General features: G+C 36.8%; 1 protein-coding gene across 10 annotated transcripts in view; it reads left to right on the forward strand.

The window, feature by feature from the left end:
- The window catches only part of pde9aa (phosphodiesterase 9aa), a 75,621-nt gene extending 53,129 nt beyond the window's left edge, over positions 1-22,492 (forward strand). For 5 of the 10 annotated variants that reach the window (XM_088606982.1, XM_088606956.1, XM_088607024.1 and 2 more), the window contains 12 exons: positions 1,518-1,593; positions 5,383-5,457; positions 8,958-9,044; positions 9,872-9,976; positions 12,087-12,169; positions 13,013-13,169; positions 15,499-15,612; positions 16,294-16,398; positions 17,206-17,334; positions 19,657-19,752; positions 20,651-20,717; positions 22,279-22,492. In XM_088606982.1, coding sequence (XP_088463108.1) covers positions 1,518-1,593; positions 5,383-5,457; positions 8,958-9,044; positions 9,872-9,976; positions 12,087-12,169; positions 13,013-13,169; positions 15,499-15,612; positions 16,294-16,398; positions 17,206-17,334; positions 19,657-19,752; positions 20,651-20,701 — 1,078 coding nt within the window. In that variant the 3' untranslated portion in view covers positions 20,702-20,717; positions 22,279-22,492. Of the gene's footprint in view, positions 1-1,517; positions 1,594-5,262; positions 5,338-5,382; positions 5,458-8,957; positions 9,045-9,871; positions 9,977-12,086; positions 12,170-13,012; positions 13,170-15,498; positions 15,613-16,293; positions 16,399-17,205; positions 17,335-19,656; positions 19,753-20,650; positions 20,718-22,278 lie in introns of all 10 variants that reach the window. The other 5 variants (XM_088606992.1, XM_088606965.1, XM_088606973.1 and 2 more) reach the window with 5 other exon arrangements.
- The last annotated feature ends 4,710 nt before the right edge of the window (positions 22,493-27,202 follow it).

A 27,202-nucleotide genomic window follows, 5' to 3' on the forward strand; every position in this document is an offset into this window, starting at 1 on the left:
AGGCTCTATTCTGAAAATACAGCATTAGACATCCTTGAATGCTCTTAAAGCTGTTAAAATTATGTCCATCAAACTAAGCAGTTCTTAGTTACTAATTCATTTACACCTCTTACTCATTCATTATTGTGCAAACTTTCATGCTAGTATATTGAAATACCTGGTCATCCATCGGATACACAGCAATCAATACTTAAATATGTTAATGAGCAGCAAAGAAGTGATTTTTGGCATTGCTTCATGTAATCATATCAAGCAGTCCTTTAGCTTCAGATCTGGTCACTGCTCAAGGTTTTGGTTTCTGATTGGACATTCTGTCTATGCTCAGAAAAGTCGTTCTGTGGACAGAGGTAGTACCTCTAGTGAGGTGAAACCAAAATGATTGGAATCCCACTCAATGATATGTAATAATACAGTGTCAAATTACACACTAATATGGAAGCTCTACACTCTAATGCAGGGGGTGTGGCAGGAGTTATCAGTGTCAGTGTATCACTGGAGGCTTTGGATGTGAAGTTAATTAGTTCTTCAAATGCAGGTGTCAGAAGAAAAGGAATACGGATAGAATCCGGTTTTCATTCATAGGTTGTGTTTTTTGCTTGAAGAACAGTAAAAATGCATGGAGGGCAACCCCCTGGACTGGGAAGTGTTGCCCTTCTCCCTCTAGGATACTTGACCATATCTTTAAATAAGGGTTATTTTTTAAAAACATGTCTGAGTTTTCTTAGACTGGTAAAAACTGCTGCTGTAATGTGTAATGAGTAGCTTGAGTTCCCTAACTTGAAGCTTATTTTCATTTCACATCTTAACATTTTTTGGAGAACAAGCACCAGCTTTGTACCCCACCATCCACACATTATCACCCATACAGCACCTCCTTCACTGATGGCCTTGTTTTTACAGCCAGGCTGTTAATGCCTCAACCAAACAGTTTAAAGCCAAATCAGCATTTCAGATAGCTCACACACCAAAGAAAAAGAAAGAAGACAAGTTCTGAATTAACATTTAGATTTGAAGTTGTTTTGAAGATGGTATGTTTCCTAAAGGCTGCTGCCTGCCATCTGTCTTTCACAGTTGCTAGCAGACCCTCACGTTATGGAATTCTGGGCACTTACCCAGTTTCTAGTACTGTGGGATATGTCTATTGTAACAGTGAGTGAGGTCAGCCTTACAATAGAAATTGACTCTGGCATTGTGCAAGTGGGCAGCTGGAAAATAAAAATACTTGATTGTCTTGAGTATAGAATCTTGTCAGGATGTAGCAAAACTTTTGATTTATTTTAAAAGATAATATAATATGAGTTACTATAATATCTTATATATGCTTCGCTTCATTATGCTTTCAATTTAATTTCAGTATTGTTTCTAACACTATTGGTACAGTATATGTAACAAGTCTAAAAATATAAGTTGCTCAGGATTTCTCTGCTGTGTGGGTGACCTCCTCTTCCTCGACTGTTTGGTTCGTGTACTATTCTTTCTTTCTTTGTTTTTACCATCCCATGCACATTGTGCTCAAGACTCTCTACTCCAAACAGCTTCCTAGATGAGAACAAAAAGCTGACACCTCGGCGTGATGTGCCTTCCTACCCCAAGGTAAGTTCTCAGTGGGGTCCTATCAATGGGTTCCTTCTTAGTCAGAGCACCAGGTCTTGCAGGCTTCTCTCTGGTTCCATTTCGTTGTTGAGTGAGGAAAGTTCAGCCAACAAGGAAAAGTGTTCCCTTCTGAGGGACAAGACATGGTGCTTTGGTATCTTAAAACAGAGCTCAAATAAGAAGTAAAGAACTAAAGAAAAGACTCACTTGTTTTTTTACAGAAATGGTAGTTTTACTATTCGAGTGTTTAATGAAAATACACTGTCCACATAAAAAAAACCTTTGAAAATGTTTTTGTACATAAATAGTAAGTGTCCAATGCAGTTGCAGTTTTAAATCAATTTTTGCAGTTTTAAATCCATTGACAGATTTAATATATATTATAGCACAATTGATTCTTACTACATATGTAAAAGTTTTTTTAAGTGTTCACTGTTGTTCTTATTACTGATTTTACTTAAGTTTAATGTCTTGACAAAAATATACAATTTTCAGCGTAGCAGGTTAGGTGTAATGGTGATCGATTGATCAGAATTAGAATGCAGATACTCCTGTGTTTTTCACGCATGCTCAATCAGCCAGTCAGCATCTTCTAGTTTTTTTATAAGAATAAGAAAATTGCCTCTATTTGTGAATGTTCTAACACAAATTCAAAATTAATTTTGCTATTGGGACAATACTCAGTTCAAAATGTCAAATTCCAGTGATTCATATCAGCTGTACTTAAAGCAGGGTAATAGTAACTGTTTAAAACACACGGTTGTTCAGACCAGAGTCTGGAGGGTATACGTCTGGTGCACTGCACACTTATTATTTATTAATTAAAATTAGATTTACCAATTAATTGGTGAATCTAATTTTATTTGTTTTACATATATAATTTCTCCACATACCAGTGAATAAATACTGACATGATGTTTTAGTTTTTCAAATTGGGAACTGGCAAGATGTAATTTATGATCATAAATAAAAAACTTTAAGATTTTAAGATCAGCATGTTGGTCTATGAGCAAGACGGTAGATCATCCGAACAGAGACAATTATGCAATCATTTGAAAACGTAACTGAGGTTTCTGGTTTTAAATAACAGTAATGAAAAAAACTGTAATAAGTCAAAATACAGCTGACTGGTAAGATCATTTTTAGTTGTTTAACAAATGCAGAATTATAGATTTATGTATAATTTCATACTGCTTTGAAAATAAAGGCCATTACCTTTATAAAGTATATTATAAGTATATAAGTATATTAAGAGCGTTCCAAAAATATAGCATTGTTCTTTCCCACATTTGCTACTTCTAATGTGTCTTAAAATGTCAACATCCTGACAAGCTTGCAAAACATCAAGTGGATTCACCTTCAAGACATCAGTTTCTATTCAGTATGACAGGAACAATGTGTACTCTTAAACCTATTTTGGGAGAGGTCAAAAGGTACAGCAGAGGCATTTAGCAAAACAGGGACTTCACCCTTCAACTTCTGAAATAAAAATTAGAGCTATATTATTTGTGCCAAAAAACCACTTCAAAATATAGAAGTCTATATAAGACTTTTGGACCAATTTCTTTGTAGTTGTAATCCAAAGAGGGAATTTGTGTATTAACTGTAATTTAAAGAAGCGCCACAGAGATATAAGCTTCTGTAATCTTGTATAAACGCAATACATTTTTCTCCGTGGTGCTTCCGTAGTAGTTCATAGGACTAGAATAATACTAATAATAATATTACAGTAAACAGAATGAGGCAGTGAATAACAATATTACATCAGGAAATTAATTCTCTGTGGCTATTTGTGTAACCATATACTTACTCAGCATCAGAACTGGTTGTCTCATATCTGGATTGCAGATTGAGTATTTTAATTTGCACTGGGACTCAATAGCATTACGGCTTCTCTAGTGATTTTACCTAATTAGTGTTCTCTGTAAAACACATCATATTTTATATTTTTTAAATTGGTGTTTACATATATACAGAGCTGCTTGAAAGTATGTGAGCCCTCCATCTTTCATTGTCTTAGACAAATAATCTTTAAGAAATCCTTATATCTGAACTCAAATATTTAATTAAGATAACAGTCATATATACATACATATAGTTTAATTATTTATTATATAAATCATCTTTATTTAACAGAAACTCAATGTGTGAAAAATTCAATTCAAGTGTTCACATATCAAGCAACTATGACACCAACCGAATGTTTCCTGTAGTTACGAATAAGTCACTTACTTCTGCTTTGAGAAATTTTTGCCCATTCGTCTTAACAGAACTGTTCCAGATTTGTTGGCTGTCTTGAATAATCAGCCTGTCTCAGGTCCTTATATTGGTTAGAAATCTTGACTTTTATTTGGCCACTCCAAAATATGAAGTCCATCCTTTGGTAGGTGTGAGTGAATGTTTGCTGTCATTGTGATGTCGAAGGACCCATTTTGGGCTTAACTACAACTCACGGACAGAGCACCTGATGTTGTCCTCCAGAACATTTTGGTGTGACTCTGAATTCAATTTACCCTCAATGAGCAGGGATGTTCTTCTAGAGAGCAAAGGTTTTCTCCTAACTACCCTTCCATGACTTCCATTGCAATTGTATTGTATTGTATTGTTCAGATATGAACATGGACATCAGCTGCAGGATGTGGTCCTAGGGTTCTTTTGGACATCCTGCATGAGTTTTCTTGTTGCTCTGTGAGATTATTTTTGAAAGACATCCACATCTAGGTAAAGTCACCTTGGTCATAATTTTTCTTTACTAGTGTAGTATTTGTCCTACAGTAGACTGATGAATTTCAAAACATTTTGGTTTTATAACCCTCTCCAGACTGATGAGTAGACAACACTCTTCCTGAGGTCATTTGAGGTCTCTTTAGATCATGGCAAGGTGTATTACACTAACCTATATGGGTAAGACCAAACTCACTAGATGTCTTACCTTTATATAATAGAGGGCCTCCCAGACTTTGTCCTGGTGATTAGTTCTTTGATATAATCTGGAACCTAATTATTTTAGGACCTGCTTATACTTACCATGTTGAGTGTGCCAATGAACCTTGTGGTTCACTTAATTTTGCACATGCACATGTTAATTCTTATTGACCTATTTTGTTTTCTATTGCATGCATCAGTTCCTCTAAAATACATAGTATTTGTGCAAATAAACCCTTTTGTTTAGAAAAGTGAGGACTAGTTTGGTTAAACAAGGATTTCATAGTAAAAATGTAACATTTAAAGAACTAAAATTGGGGTTCGCTAACTTTCAAGCAGCACTGTATATACATTTTTGTGATTTATAATATTTTGAATATGCTATAACCTACTAAAACACATCTTGTATACTATTTTTTCAGTTAGCTTTATTTCAAAATTGCTATTTGATGTCTTAGAAAGATATAACCCCAATGTTCATAAAATCTTTCCTGAGAGTAAATAATGCTGAACTATTGCTCACTGCTGGCTTGAGCAGTGAAAGAAGTGCTAACAACTGAAATGAACAATAATTAAAACTGAATTTTAATTATTGACAAGCTGTTCATTTCAATGTAGTAGAACTTTAAAATCATACCATGTCTCAAAGTCTTTATTTATAGGAGATTCTTTGGAAGCCCATAGAATAGGATGTGATCTCAAACTTGAAGGGAATGGATTAACACTGAACTCTGTCATCTGCAGTACATGCTTTCTCAAGAGACCATAGAGGCCCTTAGAAAACCATCATTTGACGTCTGGCTGTGGGAGTCCAATGAGGTAAGGGCACAGCTGGGAGTAAACTGGCTCTTTGTATATTCGCAGTACCATTTGTCCCAGGAGACGGTGGAGGCCCTGCGAAAGCCCACCTTCGATATCTGGCAGTGGGAGCCCAATGAGGTAATGGCTGCCTTCCTTTATTTTCTACACAGAGATGTGTCATCTTTTTATCTGACTCTCCATTTTTTTAGTAGCCATTTACTAATTAACTCATCTCACTCCTATGGCATTTGCAGCGATATTGGAGAGACAGCAACAACAAAGTGTGCTGGCTGGCTCACGGGACAAGCCACAGTGCTAGGACGATGGACAATGACTTTCTTATGCTTTCTGGTTGTGTTCTGTGCTGTAAATGATCTCGTGAGACATTTTCTTTCTTGCATTAAGCAGTTCCTTTACATTCATAGTGTAGGTATCCTCTCACGAGGCACCAGTAAATGTAGGGGTTTTGTGCTTAACTGGGACAATTATTAATTGTAGCAGTAAGTCACAAAATGATTCTTTTGATGGTATTAGAATCCAACCTTGCGGGATAACTCAAACAACGCACACACACGGGTACTAATACACTAAAATACATTTATTAATACATAAAATGTGCATATAAACATAACAGATCTTATCATGGGGGTAGCAGAATACAAAAGGTATATATTCAATCACGAAGAGTTACAAATACCAAGAGGGACATACGTTCAGTATATCACTCATTTAGACCGTTTCGTAAATTAACTTAGTTACAACTTCTACACTAGATACTCAAAAGCAAGTACATCACTCTTAGGAAATAAATTGATATCAACTCTGGTTGAGGTAACAATTGAATTCTCGAGCGGTAATGCAGAGTGTTGAATTCTCATCCAATCTCTGGGGATTCAGATCTCCTGCAGGCACAAAGAAGCAGTGGCAGGCTTGTTGCTGTCCAATCGGCACTCTCTGGCTCGGTGCCAGGCAGTGCTCGGTGCGGCTTGCGGTGATGCTCTGCTGATGCTCACTGAAGACTGGCTAGTTAGTGTTGGCTGAAACTAGCAGAGTTTGTGCACAGGAGAAAAGTGACTGCGGGTCCCAGCAGGTCAGGAAGAGGACCGGTTCGTTCCTGATGAAGCGCTAGTCCTGAATACTGATTCAGCTGTCCACAGTTCCGACCTGTTCACGAGACTTGCTGCTGATGCTAACCTCGGGTGGATCCTTTGGTTACGCGCTGGCAACATCTGTCCTCGACTCTTAGAACAAAGGAAAGTCCTGCACTAGGACACACTGGCCGTTACATGGTGGTCCGGACTGAGTCTGAGGATGTTCAGGAGGAGCCCTGAGACTGAATGTCCAGCAGGCGCACTGCGAGAATGTCATGCGCCTGGGAACTGTTCTGCCCTTGGGAACTGTTCTGCAGGCGCTCTGTGTTGCCTGTTTTGCCTGGAGGAACTGCAGGTTGTTCATTGGTTGAAAGTTTCATTGGCATCAGAGACCCACATGGGGTTAACCTGCCCTACCAGTTCCTTATTGGCTGATGATGAGTAACCATGCACTCTGACCTTAGAGTTGTAAACCAACTTTGAATAAGACTCCCTTGGAATCTCCCAGACATTGAGGCGCCAGATAACCATTTGTTAGGGGTGCTGGAGAATCTCAGCATTGGGGAGTTGTTCCTTATCAGGACACTCTATCAGCTAGAAAAACACCTTGATTGTGTTTGACACCAAATTGTGTTTTACACCAAATGGAATGGCCAATCTGTATCAAGCACCACTGAGATGAAGGAGAGAGGGACAGGCAAGGGAGCAGAAATCTTAATTCCTGTACTTTAATAAGCCTCGCCGCTACAATAAAGAGAGATGTTTTAAGGTAGAGGTAGAATGGGAGAGGTACAGTAATTGAAGGGGTTATCTTACTCTCCCCTGGATGGCAGAACAGTGGTTTACTGCTAAGTTACATTTTAGTAGAGAGGCCAACTGATTAGTACATTTTGTGATTGAATTAAAATAATTATTTGTAGAGTACTGTAAAACTTTAAAAGAATAAGAATTGACTTGTAATTCCATTGAATGTAAAGGGTCTATAGCAGATGCGGCACATAGAACAATACATTAATCACACTGGTGATTCAGATGGATTTTTACTTATTAATTTAACTGCTAAAATCATTGTGAAAAGCCATTTATATTCAATAAAATCATGTTATAGAGGTATTAAAAATCAACAAATTCTATTTTGTTCATTACTTGTTTGTTGTATGTTATATTTCCCAGTATATAGAAGAATGTCACAAACTCACAAGTGAATATATTCGGGTCACATAATAAAATGCTAAGTACAGTGGTCTAACTAGCTGCAGGACTGAGAATAATCTCACATCAATATATTACATTCTGAAGCAAAATTGCAGCAATTCAGATTCAGTCATACAACAGCACCATACAAGTCACAGGACTGCTGCAATAATATATGTGTGAGTAGTAAAAAAAAAAGGAACAAGGTTATTCCGTGCTGAAAAGAAAAGAGACACAATGTCTCGGCTGTGGAGCCTTCTTCAGGTGGAAGGTACCCCACGGCTGAAACACTTTTCAGCATGGAATAAACCTTTACTTGTTCCTATGCAGACTACACATGCAGAGATACAGTAGGGCCAACTCTGCAGCTTTCGAAAACCATCCACTCTTCCATGTTCTAACACTTTTATCCAATCAGGGTCTTGGGAGAGCTAGAGCCTATCCCAGAAAGCAATGGGCGCAACACAGGGTACACCCTGGACGGGACACCAGTCCATCACAGGGCACACACAGACACAAACATGCATATTGCTGGGTTTGATCCCTTTGATACCTTACACCAGGGCCAATTTTCCCAGAAGCTGCTTAACCTACAGTACCTGAAAGTCCTTGGGCTGCAGATTGAAACCACAGCACCTGGAAGGAAACACATGTAAATATGGGGAAAACATACAAACTCATCAAATATATCGCATCCTGGGAAATTAACTCAGGACCCCAACCCAACCCCTGCCACCTCTATCCAAGAGCACTCATATGGATTTGTCAGTTCTACTCCTAGGGATCCCTGTGGTTACTGGTTTTCATTCCCAAATGAATCCTTACTTATAATAATACTATGCTTCATTTAACCTTTCAAGTTGATTTTCGGTTCCTAAACAATTGGTGGTTTCCAGAATCTAGGAACATTTAAAGAATAACTTGAAATCAGCAAAAAGCTGAAGAAAAAATATCTGTTTAATAAAATTATAACTTCAACTGACATTTCAAATCAGAAAACAAATACACATTTAACATAAAAACTAGCAGATACAAAGGTGTCATGAGTCATGTTTTTGTCCATTACGAATTTAGACTGGAAAGACAAATTATTTTATTATTACCTGTAAAGGTCAAAATATGCTGATAGTTACTGCATCAGTTAATCAACGATCTCCAAGACATGTTTTGATGGTGCTTCTAGGCTATCTACATTGCACGCTAATGCTGTACTTTGAAACCAGGAAGAGAAGGCCTTGATAGTCTGGCAGCCTGTGCTATGGATCAATTCAAAGTAACACAAAACATCAGGTTCAGCACTTACTGTTTTTCGAATAGTGATATCATGAGTGATGAGTTATGTTTTTTTTTCAGATGCTGAGTTGCTTGGAACACATGTACCATGACCTGGCGTTGGTGAAAGACTTTAATATTAATCCAATCACTTTGAAGAGATGGCTGGTAAGACCAAGCACGGTGCATCTTGAACACAAGCTGTCTGAAAATTATCAGCAGACTACAAATGACAACTACTAATGCTTTCAAAACAGTTTTTGCACATCAATAGGTTAACTATACACTAGACATTAATTTATAAAGTATTCATATTGTGCTACACGCAAGGTTCCTTTTAGTGATAGTTCTTCATGGTTTATTTTAAAGTAGAATCTAGCTAGTAAGGTTCTCAGACTAGAAACCAATAGCAAAAACGAATTAAAAAGCCACTCCAAGCTCCTTAATCATTACCAGGCATTTATGACACACTTGCAGATGAAACCTGTTTTTTTCACATCACATTATTTTCCATAACTGCATATCCAATTCACAGTCACAGTGGCCCATAGCCTGTCCTGGGAAGCACTGGGCGCCAGGCAAAATACACTCACACCAGAGCCTATTTTACAGAAACCAAATTAAACTACCAACATGTCCTTGGACTTTGGGAGGAAACCAGAGCAGAGGAAAACCCCCGAGAGCACAGTGAGAACCTGTTGACGAACATGTGGGACAAACTCCACGCAGATTGAACCCAGCACCGCAGGGCTGCAAGGCAGCCGTGCTGAGCACTGTGCAGGCCGAGCTTATGTTCTCTTTACAAAAATATGTGCAGTGTCTAGCACTGTGACAAAAGTTTTGTCTGTCAATTTTACTGTGACTTTAACATGCTTCCACATTTACTAAATGCTCATTCTTCCTAGATAGATTTGATTTAATTTTGATTTAAGTGTGATCCCCTATGGCACAGCACATGTCCTTAATAATGTCCCTCTCTGATTTGTTCATTGCAGCTGTGTATCCATGACAACTACAGGAACAACCCTTTTCACAACTTCCGCCACTGCTTCTGTGTCACTCAGATGATGTACAGCATGATTCATCTCTGCAGCCTGCAGGTATTGCCCTCCCAAACCACTGCACCACACTTAGGTTCCAGTTCTCCCCTCTACAACCTCTTATTTCATCACATTCAGAGTAGCAAGTGAATGACTCTCTCTCACCAACAACTTTTGCTTTAGAGGGAGAACTTCGTGTCATCCTCTGGAAGTGAGGCCCAAATAGAGAACTCAAGAAGTTTCCCATCTTCACTTCTCCCGGAAGCAATAAGCCTTCTTTATGGATTTTCATTCCTATACAGTTTTCATAATGAGTGGTATTTAAACAGAAAAAAATCATAACATGAAACATAAGCAAGAAGAGGTAATTCTGCCCATTTTATTCCTTTCAGTAACTCGTAGTATAGTGATCCAAGATTCCTCATCAGCCATTTCTTAAAGGATGCCACTGAGTCAGTTTTAAACTACATGGATAGACAGGTTTTTCCACACCCCTACAACTTCTGATCAGTATCTCCTGTCTTCTATCTAGAAAGCCCTGAAAATTCCTTTCTTAAAAGACTCAGAACTCTGCTTTAGTTAATTCAATTGTAAATATTTAGATTACTAATATAAACTTTAGTTTTTAACAGAATATTAGAAATATAATGTAAATCATTTCTTCATTTAAATGTCTACTGGCCACTTTTGAAAAAAAATGATAAAAGTGTTACTAGAAAATGTAGAAATTGAGCTTGTTGAACCTTAACACCTCCCTCTGTAACTGGATTCTGGACTTTCTGACCGAGAGACCTCAGACAGTCCGGATCGGTAATGAGATCTCCAGCACCATCATAATGAGCACCCCCCAGGGCTGTGTGCTCAGCCCACTGCTGTTCACATTGATGACTCATGACTGTATTACCAAGTACAGTTCAAATTGCATCATCAACTTTGCTGATGACACGACAGTGGTGGGCCTCATTAGCAACAACAATGAGTCACCATACAGAGAGGAGGTGGAGCAACTAGTGGGCTGGTGCACAAACAATAATCTCTTAATGTAAACAAAACAAAAGAGATAATCACTGACTTCAGGAGGGCCCACGCTGATCACGCCCCACTGTACATCAATGGCTCCCCTGTGGAGAAAGTTAGAAGCGCCTTAGAAGTTTAGAAGTTTGAAGTTTAGAAGTTTCTTGGTGTACACATTACAGATGACCTCACTTGGTCCCTCAATACCACCTCCCTAGACAAGAAAGCACAGCAGCGTCTCAATTTCCTGTGGCAACTGAGGAGGGCAAACCTTCCCCACCCATTCTTACCACTTTCTACAGGAGCAACATTGAGAGCACCTTGACCAGCTGTATCACTGTTTGGTTTGGGAATTGCAACGCTTCAGACTGCAAGATCCTGCAACAAATTGTGGAAACAGCTGAAAAGATCATTGGAGCCTCCTTCCCTTCCATTTCTGTCATCTATCACAAACACTGCATACATAGGGCCTCCAGTAAAATAGATGACCCCTCCCACTCCTCCCATAAACTCTTTGCCCTCCTACCATCTGGGAAAAGATATCACAGTGTACGGGCTAGCTCAACCAGACTCTGTAACAGCTTCTTTCCACAGGCTGTTAGGCTCTTCAACACCCAGGAATCTACTTGCATCCACCCCAATTCCAGAAACAGGGTTAAAATCCCCCTAGTGTGTTGTGTATATTGTATTATGTATTTACCTTGTAATTGCACTATCTGCACTTTGCACTATGTGTATCCTGTCTGCAATGTCTATGTCAGTGTCCTGTATTTGCCGTGGACCAGGAGGAACGATATTTCATTCCACTGTATACTTGTATATGGCTAGAATGACAAATAAACGTGAACTTGAACTTGAACTAGATCTATATACTTTTTCATTTTCTGAATCTGAGCTTTGGGGGATTATTAACCATGGGTGCTTCACGTCGGCAGTCTCACTAGCTGCACTGAAGACTAGTGACATTATTCACAGGCAGTCTGAAGAGTTTCAGCTGACTAAGGAATTTATATCTTGTAGTTTGTAGTCCTAAGGAAGTTAAGTTACCTTGCATAAGAGCATTTTTAGATTTCCATTAGTACACACATGTAAAAGGATAATTAGTTCATTTTGTGTTTGGAGTTTTGATTTAACTTTTGATTGACTGTCTTCACAGGAGAAGTTCACTCAGGTGGACATTCTGATACTGATGACAGCAGCAGTCTGCCATGACCTGGACCATCCTGGATACAACAACACGTATTAAATGTTTTCATTCTTGTGTTTTCCCCTGTGAAAATAGTTTGTAGATGACCTATATGTTTCAACAGAGAACAGACACATGTCTACAGAAAACTTTAACTTTACTCTACAGAAAACCTTTTGTAAGGGAAACCCACACATACACTTGGAAAACATACAAACTCCGCAGAATTAAGCACTGGGCCCCAGCACTGCAAGGCAGTAATGCTAACCACTGTTACCACTGAATCACCCTATTTAAATCTTATTAACTGAAAATTTTTTCAGCCATTTTAATATGTGTATTTTATACAAAATATAATTCTTATTTGCTTAAGAACAACTAAATAGCTGATGTAACTTACAACATATACAAAGTGAACTCTATGATACTTTATGTTCTTTTACATATGGAATATCAGTTAAAAATCAGTGTCAGTGTCAAAGTCAGTGACGTGTGTGCATTGCATTGCACTATTTCTCAAAAGGATTTAAAGGAAGAAAAGGCATAAAGAAAGAAAATTCTACTTTACGTAATCAGTCTGTGAGGACTGAATAGTCTAAAAACTATTTTAATATGATTTTAAAATATACTGTATCTGATGTTTGGTTGAGAGACCAGATGTTGTAAATTATTTTCATTTGTTGACCCTGATCCTACTACAAAGGTCTTATGGTATCTCATAAGTGAGATATCATCACTTATGTCTTTGTTTCCATAAGATCAAATATCAAAGGATCACTTAATTACTCTTTTTATCCTGGATCTTAGGTCTGAATAAAAAGCAAAGAAAAAAACAAATTTCGAGAGTTCTGCAGCCTTACAGTGCAGCTACACTCATTACTGCTCTTTCCTCTCAGGTACCAGATCAATGCCCGCACGGAGCTGGCGGTGCGCTACAATGACATCTCACCCCTGGAGAATCACCACTGTGCCATTGCCTTCCAGATCCTGGCACAGCCAGAGTGCAACATCTTCTCCAACTTTGACCCAGAGTCTTTCAAAACGATAAGACAGGTGCAATTAAACAAAGCATCTTATTTTCAAGCTCTCAACTAGTAGAGAACAATTCCAGGCCTGTTAAATAACAGTCCAGGTGTTGTTTAGGTTTTCTTTCATTTCCACTGCTTGAAGAACTGAGAACATCTTTTTTATATTGATTACCAATAATATTGTCAATTATTTAATTAAGAGTTGCCATTGAGTTATAGTCCAGTGCTGTAAGCTGTAGCAAATCTGGGGGTGTTGGACTAGTGAGGTCCTATATCCTAGATGGGTTTTTCCTCATCTTGACCCTGTTTTAAATTCTAACTGAAATATTATTGATTGGCCAATTCATTGCCTGCTTGCTCTCTTTGCTTGATTGGATTTTGTAAAGTTATATATTTTCGGGTGAGTTAAAAATCAGCACATCCCCTCCACCAAGTGCTGGGCTTTTTTAACTCTTATGATTTAGACCTACTGAGAACCACCTGGGTTTCGGAAATTAACCATCTGAGTCCATGAATTTGTAAGAATGTTTATTATGGAATCACTGCGGATAGGCTGAGCACAGGTCTATTTGCTAAATGCAGGGCAGGATATTTCTGAAACCAAGGAAGGAATTCAAAAAACTGTAAACAACTTAATTAGTATTCAACAAAGGGATCACAAAGCCAAAGTAATCAAGAACTAATCTGATTCTAATACTGACTGTTTCGGAGGACGTTTAGGTACAAGCTGACTTAGAGGTTGCCTCTTCAAATGCATGTTCTGCTACTAGTTCACTGCTAAACAATGGTAGACATGAGTAGTCTGGACATCTGTGACTCTCCAGACACTTGTGGTTGCCTCAGCTGCTGTGAACTTGGGTGTGAGCAGACTGTCCTCCCACAGCACCGACTCTCTTCTGTTTGTGTTTCTGTTTGTTTTCAGGTCTACAGTACAAAGGAAAATAAAGTCCTATTATTACTACCTTTGTATTGCTAACTACCTGGACTGTTGTTTGGAGTCAAGAGGACTTAAATGTAATTCACACACTTCAAAACAAATTATTAATGCATTCTGTTCATCTTAAAGCATATATCAGTACTTCAACAATTTTCTCAAGAAAAGCATTTAATAGAAAAAAAAAACTTCCTGTAAATGAAAAGGAAGTGTTTTTTTTTAAAAAGGTGAAAAAGGTTATTGATGATCTAAATGAAAAATGCAAATTGGGGACTTTGAGATAAGTTTGCTGGTAGATCACTGCATCACAGCAGAGGCAATTATGCAATGGCAAAAACTTAGTAAGACTTTTAATTTTACTTATGGTTGAGTGGTAGAATATTTATACAGTAAGGTGCTTACAGGATGCTGTCAGAAATAAAACTGAATATAAATATATCAAGAAGCTCTAAAAATACAACATATGCTGTTAGCTTGACTATTCATTTGTTGTGTTTTAAGTGCCTCTCTGTAAACAACCAATTCAATAAATTGAGTATGTGATATACTATAAAATTTGGTATACAAATTAAACAGTATATCAAAATCATTTTCTTTAAGAATAATGTATAACTTTGACTAATCTCTATATTAAATAATTAAACTAAGCCCTATTTTACAATTGCTGAATTGCACATAATAGGTTTATACCTCCATGTGACTAATATTAGTGCTTTATCAGATGCTGTGAAAGGCAGCTTGGTGATAGAGTACTACTGCCTCTGAGGCCTCGGGTTTTGGGTTCAATTCCAGCTTTGTGCACCTCTGTGTGGCACTTGTGTGCTTGTGCCCTATGTTTGCGCCCATTTCTCAGGGCGCTGCAGTCCCTTCCCACCTTCCAAAGACATGTTGGTTGAGCGGATTAGCTACTCTGAATAGTTCCTTCTGGAAAGATGGCTGATCTCCCTTTATCATAATCTGTCCACGAGTAGTGAGGCTCCATGTGGTACTCTTTCCACTGTGCCCAGATTAGAGGATATGGTGCTTTAGCAGGTTATTGCTCTTCAGCCCTAATGCTGCATACACAAGTGAGATACACTGTCCCCCATTTCTCCTAATAATCTAAAGACATTTTTCTGACCTTTAAATGGCTGTTAATCTTATTCATGTTATTATTATCATAGTCATACACATGCTCTGCCGTAATCAGATCTATTATTTGAGTTTTCCTTAGTTGCAATGTATCATTTAATAAGTTGATTAATATTAACAGACCTACATTTTTTCCAATGCATCTTGCTTAGTATTCTGTTTTCTCTTATTTACAATACTAAGAAATTTAGCAATTCCAATATTGAAGCCTACAGAAGTTGGTTTCTCAATAAATTTAGTATTTAGTAAGGTTTTTTGGTAGTTTACTTATTGATTTGTTTTGTTACAGGGAACAATAACTTTAATTTTAGCCACAGACATGGCCCGCCATGGGGAGATACTGGATTCTTTCAAGCAGAAAGTGGACAACTTTGACTTTACTAATGAAGAGCATGTGACTTGTGTGAGTGGCCTCTCTTTGTCCTCTAATGGAGAAAAAAACAAAACTCAGACTAGGTTCTAATACCATTTTATGAGAACATGATTAAATATTAATAAAATGCCTTTTAGAAGAACAAGAAAATATATTTCCAAATCCTACACCTTGCTGCTTAAACTGTGTCAAGGAAAGTGGTCAGTCTTGCCCAGGGGTATTGAACCCTAGCACCCATTACAGGACATTGCACTATCCGAAGCAATTAATTTATCTTTTAAACACTAAAGAAACCCAGCAAATCTCTTAAATCTCTGATAATTAAGGATATGTTGGAGAAAAGACTTGCTACAGTATGTCATTGAATTTAGGTGCAAAGTTTGACCACTCCTAGTCTAGATTAATACAACACCTATATTCTTCAATATGTTTTGATTTAAAACACTGGGGGGCAGAAGTACAGCACCTTGTAAAGGTATTCACCCCCTTCTAGTACTGTCTTATTTTGTTGAATTACAATCCAGCAGGCCGTAAAGCCCCACTGTTACTGATATAGACTCAGAGTCAGTAGGTATTACTGTATGTCCTCTGTATGTCACCAAGGGATATATGTTCAGAAACCATGCCAACTGCAATCATATCCTGTTGCTTTATATATTTCATTTCAAAAAGAAAAGTGAGAGCTTACAGATATTTTGTCTCTTGTCTTAGCTGAAGATGGTGCTGATCAAGTGCTGTGACATTTCCAATGAGGTCCGCCCAATGGAAGTAGCTGAGCCCTGGGTGGACTGCCTGCTAGAGGAGTACTTCATGCAGGCAAGATTTTACTCATTTGTAAACCCTCCTGAGGCAGGAACACCCTAACTTGTCTGATACTGTACATTAAAGAAGCCACTCCAATAACACTGCAAAAGTATTTAAGCACTGTGATCAAAAAACAAGTCGAAACTCCCATGAACGTTTATCCGTGAATTTGCCATAGTATTTTACTACAGTATAGTTTAGTTCTGGTCCCTACATTTTTACTGCACTAGGCTGCACAGACTAATTACCCTGATATATTATAATACTTACTCTATCCACTGCAGAGAAATCCACTATTAAAGCTGCAGTGTCCCCTGGTATTAATTACTTAACTGAAATATTTTAGATAAAATGTTTTTGTAGGTCTAGAATTGCTCATCCCTGATCTACTGTATATACAGTAGCAAGGAAAAGTTTGATTGCAGATAAATAGTTGAAGCTAAACACTTTTAAAATGCCTGAACATCATGTAAACTAATTGAGATGCAGTAATTGAGTGATTGTAATGAATGTCATATGAATATATTTATATAACTAAAGAATATTTTAGAATAGATAAACATTTGCCAAAATGTTGTTGGTGTTGGGAGGTTAATAATGTCATCAAGGCATTTAAAGTGTTGTACTGTAAGTGTGCCTCCAGTCCAAACTGAACTGGATATTACAAGATGGCTGTTGTCGCTTCAATGAACAGTGAAGATCGCAGATTAAGGTGGGAAAAGCCTCATTTCCAGGATATTGGTGCTGCAAGTGACAGTTTGTGTATTCTTACACTGAATCCATTACAGGGAATATAACTGTAGCTTTAACCTTTTTTAGAGTGACAGAGAGAAGTTAGAAGGCCTTCCAGTTGCCCCTTTCATGGATAGAGACAAGGTGACCAAACCTACTGCTCAGATTGGCTTCATCAAGTTTGTCCTCATCCCCATGTTTGAGACAGTGATGAAGGTAAAGGTGCTAGCTTTGCATATCCTCTGAAAATATATTCTGTGTTTATGGGAGTCAATTGCGGTCTAATCCATTCTGGTACTTTTACAAGTTAAAACTCTACTCTTAACAATTTATTCTTAAAATGCTCAAATTAACCAAGGGGAAAGGTGGTTTATCCTTGTCAAATTCAAAATCATATTACCAAGCAGCTCATCTTAGATTTCTGATCTGTTAGTGCGATCAAAATTATAGTGCAATATGGAAGATCTTTGATCACAGATGGATTTCTAGTACAGATGGTTCTGGAGGATATGTCATTGGCATAGACTGTGTATAAAATAGCTATACCTTGGGTAACAATTCCAATTAATATTTGGTTTAAAATAAAAAAACCTATAACTTGGAGAAAGATGTTAAAATATTAATGTAGGTATTCAGATACTTCCTCTGGAAGATTTGATACATGTTTTAGGACTATGAGAGTGATTACAGCAATATATACCATGACAAAACAGAATCATCTGAAAAAGATTTATCACAACAATATAACCTGGGAAAAAAAGACTTATAGCAGATAACTCAGCAAGGCAAAAAACTGCTGGACGATTTCATAGCTGCTTACCAGAAAAGTAACCAGAAGAAAATAATATCAAAAGCATATAAAACATTGAATATATGAAAAAAAGAATTTTAAAATAAAATGGGGAAAAGAAAATGATAGAACATTTCTGCAAAACATGAAAAAAACATGCAATTTTCAACAAAATTCCAGTTCACAAATTTGGATAAACTTTTGTTGGGAATACGGACTTATTTTTTTATCAGCCCTAAAATTCAAGAAAAAGAATTTTCACAAAAGAGATGTGGAGAGCAAGTGGCAATTCATTTACACATATTTTGGTTATGCTCAGTAATACAACAATGTATACATTAGGGCTAAATAATATAGCAACCCTAGGCATATGAGTTCACTGTTATACATTTGGGTAACTTTTGATTCCTCAGAAGTAAAGAATATATACTAGGAATTATTTTACAGTAGCTTTCAGTAAGAAACCAATCACAACAAAATGGATTACTAAAGAACCCCCAGCTTCTAAATAATGGATCAGTATTGTGAAGATTTATATAATGGAAAAGATTGCTTTTTCTCTTAGGTTGCAGGCTGAAAGCTTTAGCAAATACTGGCAAGCTTGGGGTTACTCGCCCCATTGAGACCTGATTTTAATCTATGAAAGTAGATGAGTCAACCTTTTTTGGGTGGAGTGTTACCTTTTTGTTGTGTTTTTTCTTATTATATTTCCATATATAACCTCCATCATGTAAATAGTTAATTAAATAGAAAAACGTAATGTTAAAATAAAATATGAAACTTGAAAATGATTTTGTATACATTTTACCTGGAAAATCTTTCATCATTAAAAAAAGTTATAAAGAGATTCTTTAGAATCCTTTGAAACCCATTGATTCCTACGATATATCAATCCGAATGAGATATTAATACCATCCTGAAGCTAAACATAAGATTATAAGAATGTTTACATGAATGAGGCTACATGTGACCAATCATGCTGTTTCTTATCGGATTCTACACTGTAATTTTCAAGCACAAGACTAGGAATGGTTCCAGACTCCAACAACCCTCTGTTTAAAGAAGTGTCTGCTGTCTTAAAATTTCCAAATATTAATTTCCTAATGTATCCCAGTTTCCCATATTGCTGCTGGTCTTGAAGGTGCCCTCTGTTGAATGCTTTTCAAGATTTTGAATGTGAGAATCAAGGCCCCACATGATCTGCTCTTTTCTGGCTAAAAAATGTAGTTACTCCATTGTAATGTAGATAATCCAATATTTACACTCCCCTGGTACAATAATATTTTTCACATAGTGTGATGACACAAGCTGAGCACAATATCTCTAGTGAAGTCTGATTTACATATTGTATGATTTTAACATGGCATTTTTCGTTTTTTCTTAATCGTAATAAAGTAACCAAGCTTCTAATATTGCTTTCCCTGTACTCTCTTGTTGCTATCACTTGTACATCTCTTTCCCTAGTTCAGTACACTTATTTAATATTTACCTTGTGCATTTTTTCTGTCTATGTGCAATACCTTGCTGTATGTATGTTGTGTATTTCATGAAAGTAGTCATTTGGTAGTGACTTCAATACAATGTTTTATAAACCGGAAACCACAGTGTTTTTTCTTTCTCCTTTTGTTGATAGTAGTTTATTAATATAAGCTGTCTTTTTCAATTATCTTAGTAGCTGTTTTTCTAATGAAATAAGATGTGAACTTGGAGTGCAGGCCCTACTAAGAGTACTGTCTTCATCCCTACAGTTGTTTCCCCAGATTGAAGAGGTGATGGTTCAGCCCCTGAGGGAATCTCGCGATCGCTATGAGGAGCTCAAACAGATTGATGATGCCATGAATGAGGCAAGCCCCCTTCACCCAACATCTGGTCTCACACTGACAAGAAAGAGTATTAAAAGTTTTCAATTTGTTCAAAGGAAATAAAAAATAATTATATTGGACTCTTTCCTGGTCCTGGGGAGTCACAGCTCTGCTGGTTTTATAACAAACTCATGAATAAATATTAGGAAACCATTGTAGTACAAACACATTAAATCAATAACAAAATCAATTAAGTTATTAAGAGTTCAGGTAGAATGAAAATTAGAAGCACCACAGATGAGTAACCTCATGTCAGGGTAGTTGCTGCTAGGGTCTTTTCAACTTTTCAATAAAATACCCACAAAAATAAAAGCTATCTCCCAATGGGACTTGTTTATTCCCTCACTTAACAAAACCCAAGAGGTTACACTGCCTGCCTGCATTCACACAGCTCTTTCACCCAATGCACGCCAAAGGATGTCCCCATAAGCCGATGTGGAAATCCAGAAGCCACTTCATCCTGGCTTTTAAATTGTCATTTGGTTAAATTGTTTATAGCTATTAATTTCCCATAGTTTTCTGGGGAATGTAGTTTAGACAAGATTCACCATCCTGTCTGAATTTAACATAAGAATGAATTATTTATGTATAATGTATAATGTATAATAATAGTCTGGAGATCAGATCTCTTAGGCAGAGATTTCAGCTGCAACCAGGCCTGAAATCGTGTGAGGCTAAGTAAAATGTTGATTCAGCTGTATTAGCAAAACAAATGCATGCTTCCATTAGCATGGCATATTTACATTCACTGATTCAAGCACAAGGCTAGGAAATTGGTTCCAGACTGCAACAATTTTACCCACCATGCCACCGAGGGAGACTTCTTCAGAAACCATGCTAATTGCAGTCATATCCTGTTGCTTTTCATATTTAATTTCAGGTACAAAAAAAGAAAAGTGAGAGCTTAACGCTTGGGGGGAAGAAGAAGTAAGAGCAGAGTGCTCAAGGTTAGTAAAATGTAAAGGTAAATACATTTAATTTATCGCATATAATTATAGATAATAATTTATATATAATGATTTGTTGGGGAAATGCTGTGGTAGCAAATCAGTCAACAGTATACAAACTGAAATGTACTCATTGCATAAGTATTCAGTTCTCAATATCAGTACTTGGTGGAAGCACCTTTGATAGCTTTGCACATGTAATTTCTACCAATGTTTCCTGTGAATGGCCATTTTAACAAGTTTCTTGGAGTTCTTGATACACTGCAATCTTCAAGTCTTTCTGTAATCTTTCTATAAGATTCAAGTCAGGAGTTTGACAAGGACATTCACTATCTTCTTGTTGAATGAATTCTACTTGACTTTGTGCTACAGGTCATTGTCCTGCTGAAATATGAACCTTTCACAGACTTTTGAATTCTTTGCTGACTCAAGCAGACTGTTTTCTAGGACACATCCATTTTCTCCTTAATCCTGACAAATTTCCCAGTCCCTGCTGATGAATGCAACACTATACCATAATGCTGCCACCACCATTCTTGACAGTAGGGAAGATGCTAAATGAGTGATGTTCTGTGTTGGCCAGATGTAACACTTTGTGTTCAAACTAAAATGTTTAATTTCAACAATAGCATCTTCCTTTCTAACTAACTAACATACTGTAAAACTTTGCATGCTTTTCAAATACATTGTTGGCTTCAGAATGAAATCCAAAGTGGTCCTGCTCAGGGTGTGAGTGCAGTCAGACTATTGTCTGAGTGGTGCATTTTCAGCTTCTTAGTGATTGGCTTCATTTTCTTGAGTGGAATAAGCAATGTCTTTGAAAATTCCTTGTTCTCTTCTGCTATTTCTCACTATACCACTTTATCCTCAAATGTTTCAAAAAGCTCCCTGATCTTTCAGGTTCAAGATGTTACTGTTCTGCTCCTGTTGGCATTAACAGATCGTCAAAGGACTTGTCCCAAGTGGATCATGTAGTCCAGTTTTGCAGTCTCGTTCCAGAACCTTTTCAACAGAATGATTGCATACAATATGAAGCCGAGTGCTCTAACCGATTGGTGAAACAACTTTTCTACAGTGCTGCTATTGTGTCCTTTAATATAACAACTATTTTCATTTTTTCATTGCCTTCACTGGTTCTAATGCAATGTATAAAACAACTGAACTGTGACTTTCAAGGAACAGAACTTGTCACCAATTCATGTCCTTGATTGATGCCTTGATGTGTTGACCTGTATCTGTTCTGGAGGAAGACAGATGCACCTGTGATTTTAGCTGTGATTTTAGCCAGTGCAGCACAAGATTGTGACAATACAACCCAAATTATTTATATTTTCTCTTAGAATACCTTGGAAATCTGAGTGATTAGGGTTTCTTTTAAGTATCATAAAAAACTGTAATGTCAAGAAACATAGTATTGCTTAGGGAAACTGGTAGAAATACTGCTATACTGTGCTTTTGTTAATTCATTCCTGTATAGATTATTTCCATACATGTAACAAAGGAAACAAAAAGTGAAGTAACTGAAACTGTTTGGTTAGTAAATCTGTTTTCTTTACAACAGGTGAAAGGTCAGAAGTGAACAGCTACTTGGTTAAAGATTTGTGGAAGCAGAACAGCTACAGTAAATGATCCAGACTGTCATCAGGGGATATACCAATGTACAGCAAATCAGAGCTACTTCTTAACATAATTGTTTAGTTTAATTCTTTTTTACATACATTTGTACAGTTTTATAGTCTCTGTTTGTTCCAAATAAATAATTTGCTTTAATTGCATCAGGTTGTTCATTTCTAAACATTCATCTAACAGCTTTTTACAGGCCTTTTAGGTAATTAAATACTTCAAACTTAGTTTGAATACTTCAAAAATAGTTGTTTTTAAGAAATTGTGAAAATCTGGGCAAGAAAATTGCCTTCCATGTACACATGTCTATATAAAATTACTTCCAAGGGATTACTTTTAATTTTAATACATCAAAAGAAATCCATTCTGAAACAATCTGACTAAAGATTTTAATGTACTATGCTGTCTATTGTCTGCTTAAGAATATTTGAGTTTATTTTTAAACATGTTACAATATTGGCAGAAATATGGAAATATATTTGAAAGTGATTAAATGCATTTAAGAACAGATTGAAAAATCAATATATTTCAAGAACACATTGTTCATATTTATGTGAAAAATGTGCATCTAAAATGTATTTGAGCATAAAATAAAATGATAACAATCTCAGAGGATGAAACAGCAACCTAGGGGATATGGTGGAAAATATAGTAACTGATGGTTGTCACTGAACACTGGGTTTTGGATTTGTAATCGATGGCTGTGAGTGTTGAAGTTTCTGATTCAGCAGTTACTGGAATGTCTGTGAATACCAGGACCTGGAACTTTGATCACAGCTTTTCATTTTCACCACACACTTAGAAATGTCCCCCCATTTAATCTGAAGAGCAATTTGCTAAAATACTGTCAGAAACTGAATTCGTGTGTATTTTTAAGAGAGTAGTTGAAGGAAACACTACTGCAAATCATTCAACATCTGTGATCTAGTTCTTTGAATTCCTTTAGAATTTTCTCATTCATTTTCTGTGATTTGATCATTGAACAAATGTGATGTGAAATAAAATCAAAAAAGCCTGTTTTACTTCAAGTAGTGTCTCAGTAGTTCAGTCAAATTCTGATTAATACAGTAAGATGACAGGATTTAAAGCAATAGTGTTTTAAATGTTAATATTTGGATGAAATGTCAGCCTTGACCTTAGAGGCAAAAGCTGACAAATCCCCCACTGAATGAACCAGGAAGTTTGTTGGAAGGGTCAAGATGAGGTTAGAGGGAGGATAGATGAAAGCAGGGAGAGATGCGTGCAAAGGATACAAATATTTACGTGTAAGAGAGTGGAAGTGTGAGATTTCAATTTGACCACTTCCGGAATTTCTGCCTAAAATGTTCCTTTATGTCAAAATGTTAACACACTTCACATATCAGGATTGTTTATACTATATTTTATTTCAAGACTTTAAAATGCTTACAAACCTTTACATTGCATTACAGCATAGGTTAGCTTTGTATATCTCAACACTGCTACTAGCGCATTCCTAGTCCTTCTGTCTATAATTAAAAAGTTTTCAAATAAATTCCCTGTTTTTTGATTGTCTTGTTCTGGTTTGGAAATGATCCAAAGTTCAGTTAGGTACAAATTTGTTTACTGAAGTTACTATGTATTTTAACTTGTTACATATAACTTGGTACAAGTCAAAGCATAAAAGCTTGCCTAATGTAATGCATTTACAATACAGGGATGTATGATTTCAACATATTATGATACCTAATCCTCATGTAAGTGGTGCATGTAAGAACTGTAATTGAGGTAGACTCCATCTCTGATGTTGTAGATAAAGCAAAGGTCTAATGAAATAAAATGTATTGTGGGAGCATCACTGACTTCCTTAGGAACCTGAAAGGATTAGTAAGAATCAGTTACTTTATGTTACTATATAGTTCAATATGTTTATCATCATCACATCACTTTCATTAATTGCTTATCCAACAGGAAACACTGGCAGGAAGGCAGGATACACCTTGGACGGGATGCCAGTCAATATCTACACAAATGGAAAAAGTCATAGGTTTATTCCATGCTGAAAAGAGAAGAGAAAAAACAAAACGTTTCGGCTGTGGAGCCTTCTGCAGGTGTGAGAAAGACAGGGCAATAAGCAAAGATTAAGTAGCACAAAAGAACAAAAGCTGGGAGAGGGAAGGAGACAGGGGAGGTAGAGAGGCCACTCAGGTGGTGCAAAGTGGAGAGGGGTGAAGAAAGGTGAGAAACTATGGGCTTGGAGAAATCTTTAATCTTCACAGACCTAACAGCCCTAACTCCTAGTGTCCTTCTGGTTTCCCCAAACGTAGATAGCTAGGCATTTTTTGTAAGAGATACAGTAAATAAGAATTTACACAACTGTTTAAGTGTGTTCAGAAGGCAGTTGTTACTGGAATGATACCAGGACCTGAACCTTTGGTCACAGAAGGTCACGGGTATAAGGAATCTCCATCTTTCCTTCCATCACTCAATTATTGTTTAGACCCTTAGCCTCCAGACAGGGCAATTGTGACTCAATAGAGAATACAAATGGTTATTTACCTAATCATCCAATTAATACCTGGTCATATTTAATTTTTATTCATATTTATGCATTTTCTTTTAGAAACACATGAAACATGTATGCGTGGACTGTACATATCTGTTGTCAGTGATTTTTAAAAACAGTGGTTGGCCAGTGTCTGAATCTACAAATAAAGGGTTAACATGGGCCAATGTTATTATTAAATTAATACTGGACACGCCAACAAGCTTTAAATCATTGTTATTTTAAATATGTGTCAAAGTGGTGATTTTCCGAAAACAATTTTTGTCAGAAAAGGCATCTTCATCAAATGAAACTTAAAGGTTAATTTCATGTTAAAAAGTAAAAAAAAAAATTGTTTTGGCATTATAGTGGGCCACAGTTGAGTAGGTGTACAGAAGGCTCCAGAATGTAAGTGTTCTTCAGTTTTCTTTTCGTTATATCTCACACATTGAGACAGCACCCTACTCTGACCTCTTCTTCACACAGGTCCTTTTAATTTCATAATGTGCTTGCTTTTGAAATGTTAATTCAAGTGCTATTAATGAAATATTAGCAGTACTTTAATCGCCTGTGAAGAGTCAAATGAACTAGACCATACGTTGCAAGCCATTTTGCAAACCCCAACATCTCAGAAGAAGCTTTATATTTCATTTTAATGAACCTGAACTCCCCTGTGGTTTCATGATGAAATTATTTGCACACGAGTTAGAGATACATCACCCTACCAAAATATAAGAGTGTATTACACTGCATATGAGTGACCCATCCTGTTCAAAGCAGTGGAAATAGACCGGCATGTGGTGGGTCCCCTGATTCATGAGCACTGTTGGGTTATAAACCAGGCTTTATTCGCACTGTGGTATAGGAAAGAATTCTTATATAAATGACGCTCAGATGTCCTGCTTGCTGGTGGCTTTCTCGTACAGTTTACTTTAGCAACAGCAGACCTGGCTAACGTGTTAATTCAGATAGCATCAAGGGTTTACAGGCAAACATAAAAAATCCACCAGTCATATCTGATGTAAAGCTACTTCTATGAGGATCATTAATAACATGACCAGCAGTAGCTGACGATTCCACTATAAGTGAACCAGCTTGCTGCTAGGATTATTCTGTATTATGGATACAATGCTAATGCTAATAATTTCTGTCCCTGTTGGTCTCAGCTCTGTTAGCCCACTACAACCCTGCCTCACAGTGGTGCTTTCTCCCAGAAAAGGTCTTCACAGGCTTGGAGCTTTTATAACTAGGTTCCTTCCATGGCTGAGGTTTGATGCAGAGAAGCTGTGCACCTTTACCTGTTTCCACTTGAGTTTTCTAAATTTGCATGTTAACCTGAAATGTCAGGGTAGTACCTGAGCCTCATGCTCCTTGGAAAGTTATTGTCACACTCATGTAGTTACTCCCAGAACCACTGGTTTCTCTCTAGGATCAACCTAACACAGCTCTGGATCTACTCACTGCTACAGAGAATCCACATGATCACACTCCACATTCCCAGACAAATAGGGTGCTTCATCTTTTTAAATTTGCCTGCAAGATTGTTTTGTAATGTTAATTTCATTTTATACCAACTTCAATTAATCCTACTCAAGGCCCCCTTTTTATCACTGTAAAAATAAAGAGTTCGGACTTTTTAAAAACATTACCGTCTAAGAGACTATCCAATTTGGCTTTTAAAACTAAAATGCATGATCTCACCTGTTTTAGCTTCCTTTCACTGACTCTCTATGGATTTCAGAATAAGATTCACAAAACTCCTGTTCACATTTATGAACATGTATGGTTCTTACACATGTACATGTACAAATTTACGTATGGTTTGGTATCTGACATCAGTAACCCCATGTACACTAGTACATTTATTGCACTGTTTGGAGTAATTCCTCTTTTAAATTCCAATACAAGGCTCCAAAACTGAGTAGTCATCTCCTAGACCAAATTAGTTGACTTGATAAGTTGGTCAGCACTTTCAAATAGCCTAAAAACACATTTTTATACTCTAGCTTTTAATTCTACTTATTGTATTATTTTGAATTTACTTCTGTTAACTTTAGTTTACATATAATAAATATCTTGTGTTGAGATAATATAGAATGAGAGGCACTACATAATATAAAGATTATTTTTTGTTAGTCTGCTTTGGCTTGCTTCACATGTCAAATTTTGGCTATACCATACTGATAAGCCTGATCTTGGATGTAACAGCTGCTCATTTAAATCTATTTTCAAGCTTTTCAAACTAGATGAACTGGAAATTAAAAATAATTAAATTAATTCTCTGCTACATTTAATTGCAGAATTTGGCAACATTACTGATGTTACTCTCCAAATAAAAACAAAACCTTTGACGTTTGTA

Source organism: Lepisosteus platostomus, chromosome 2 (assembly GCF_059453375.1).
Source record: "Lepisosteus platostomus isolate fLepPlt1 chromosome 2, fLepPlt1.hap1, whole genome shotgun sequence".
Lineage (NCBI taxonomy): Eukaryota > Metazoa > Chordata > Actinopteri > Semionotiformes > Lepisosteidae > Lepisosteus > Lepisosteus platostomus.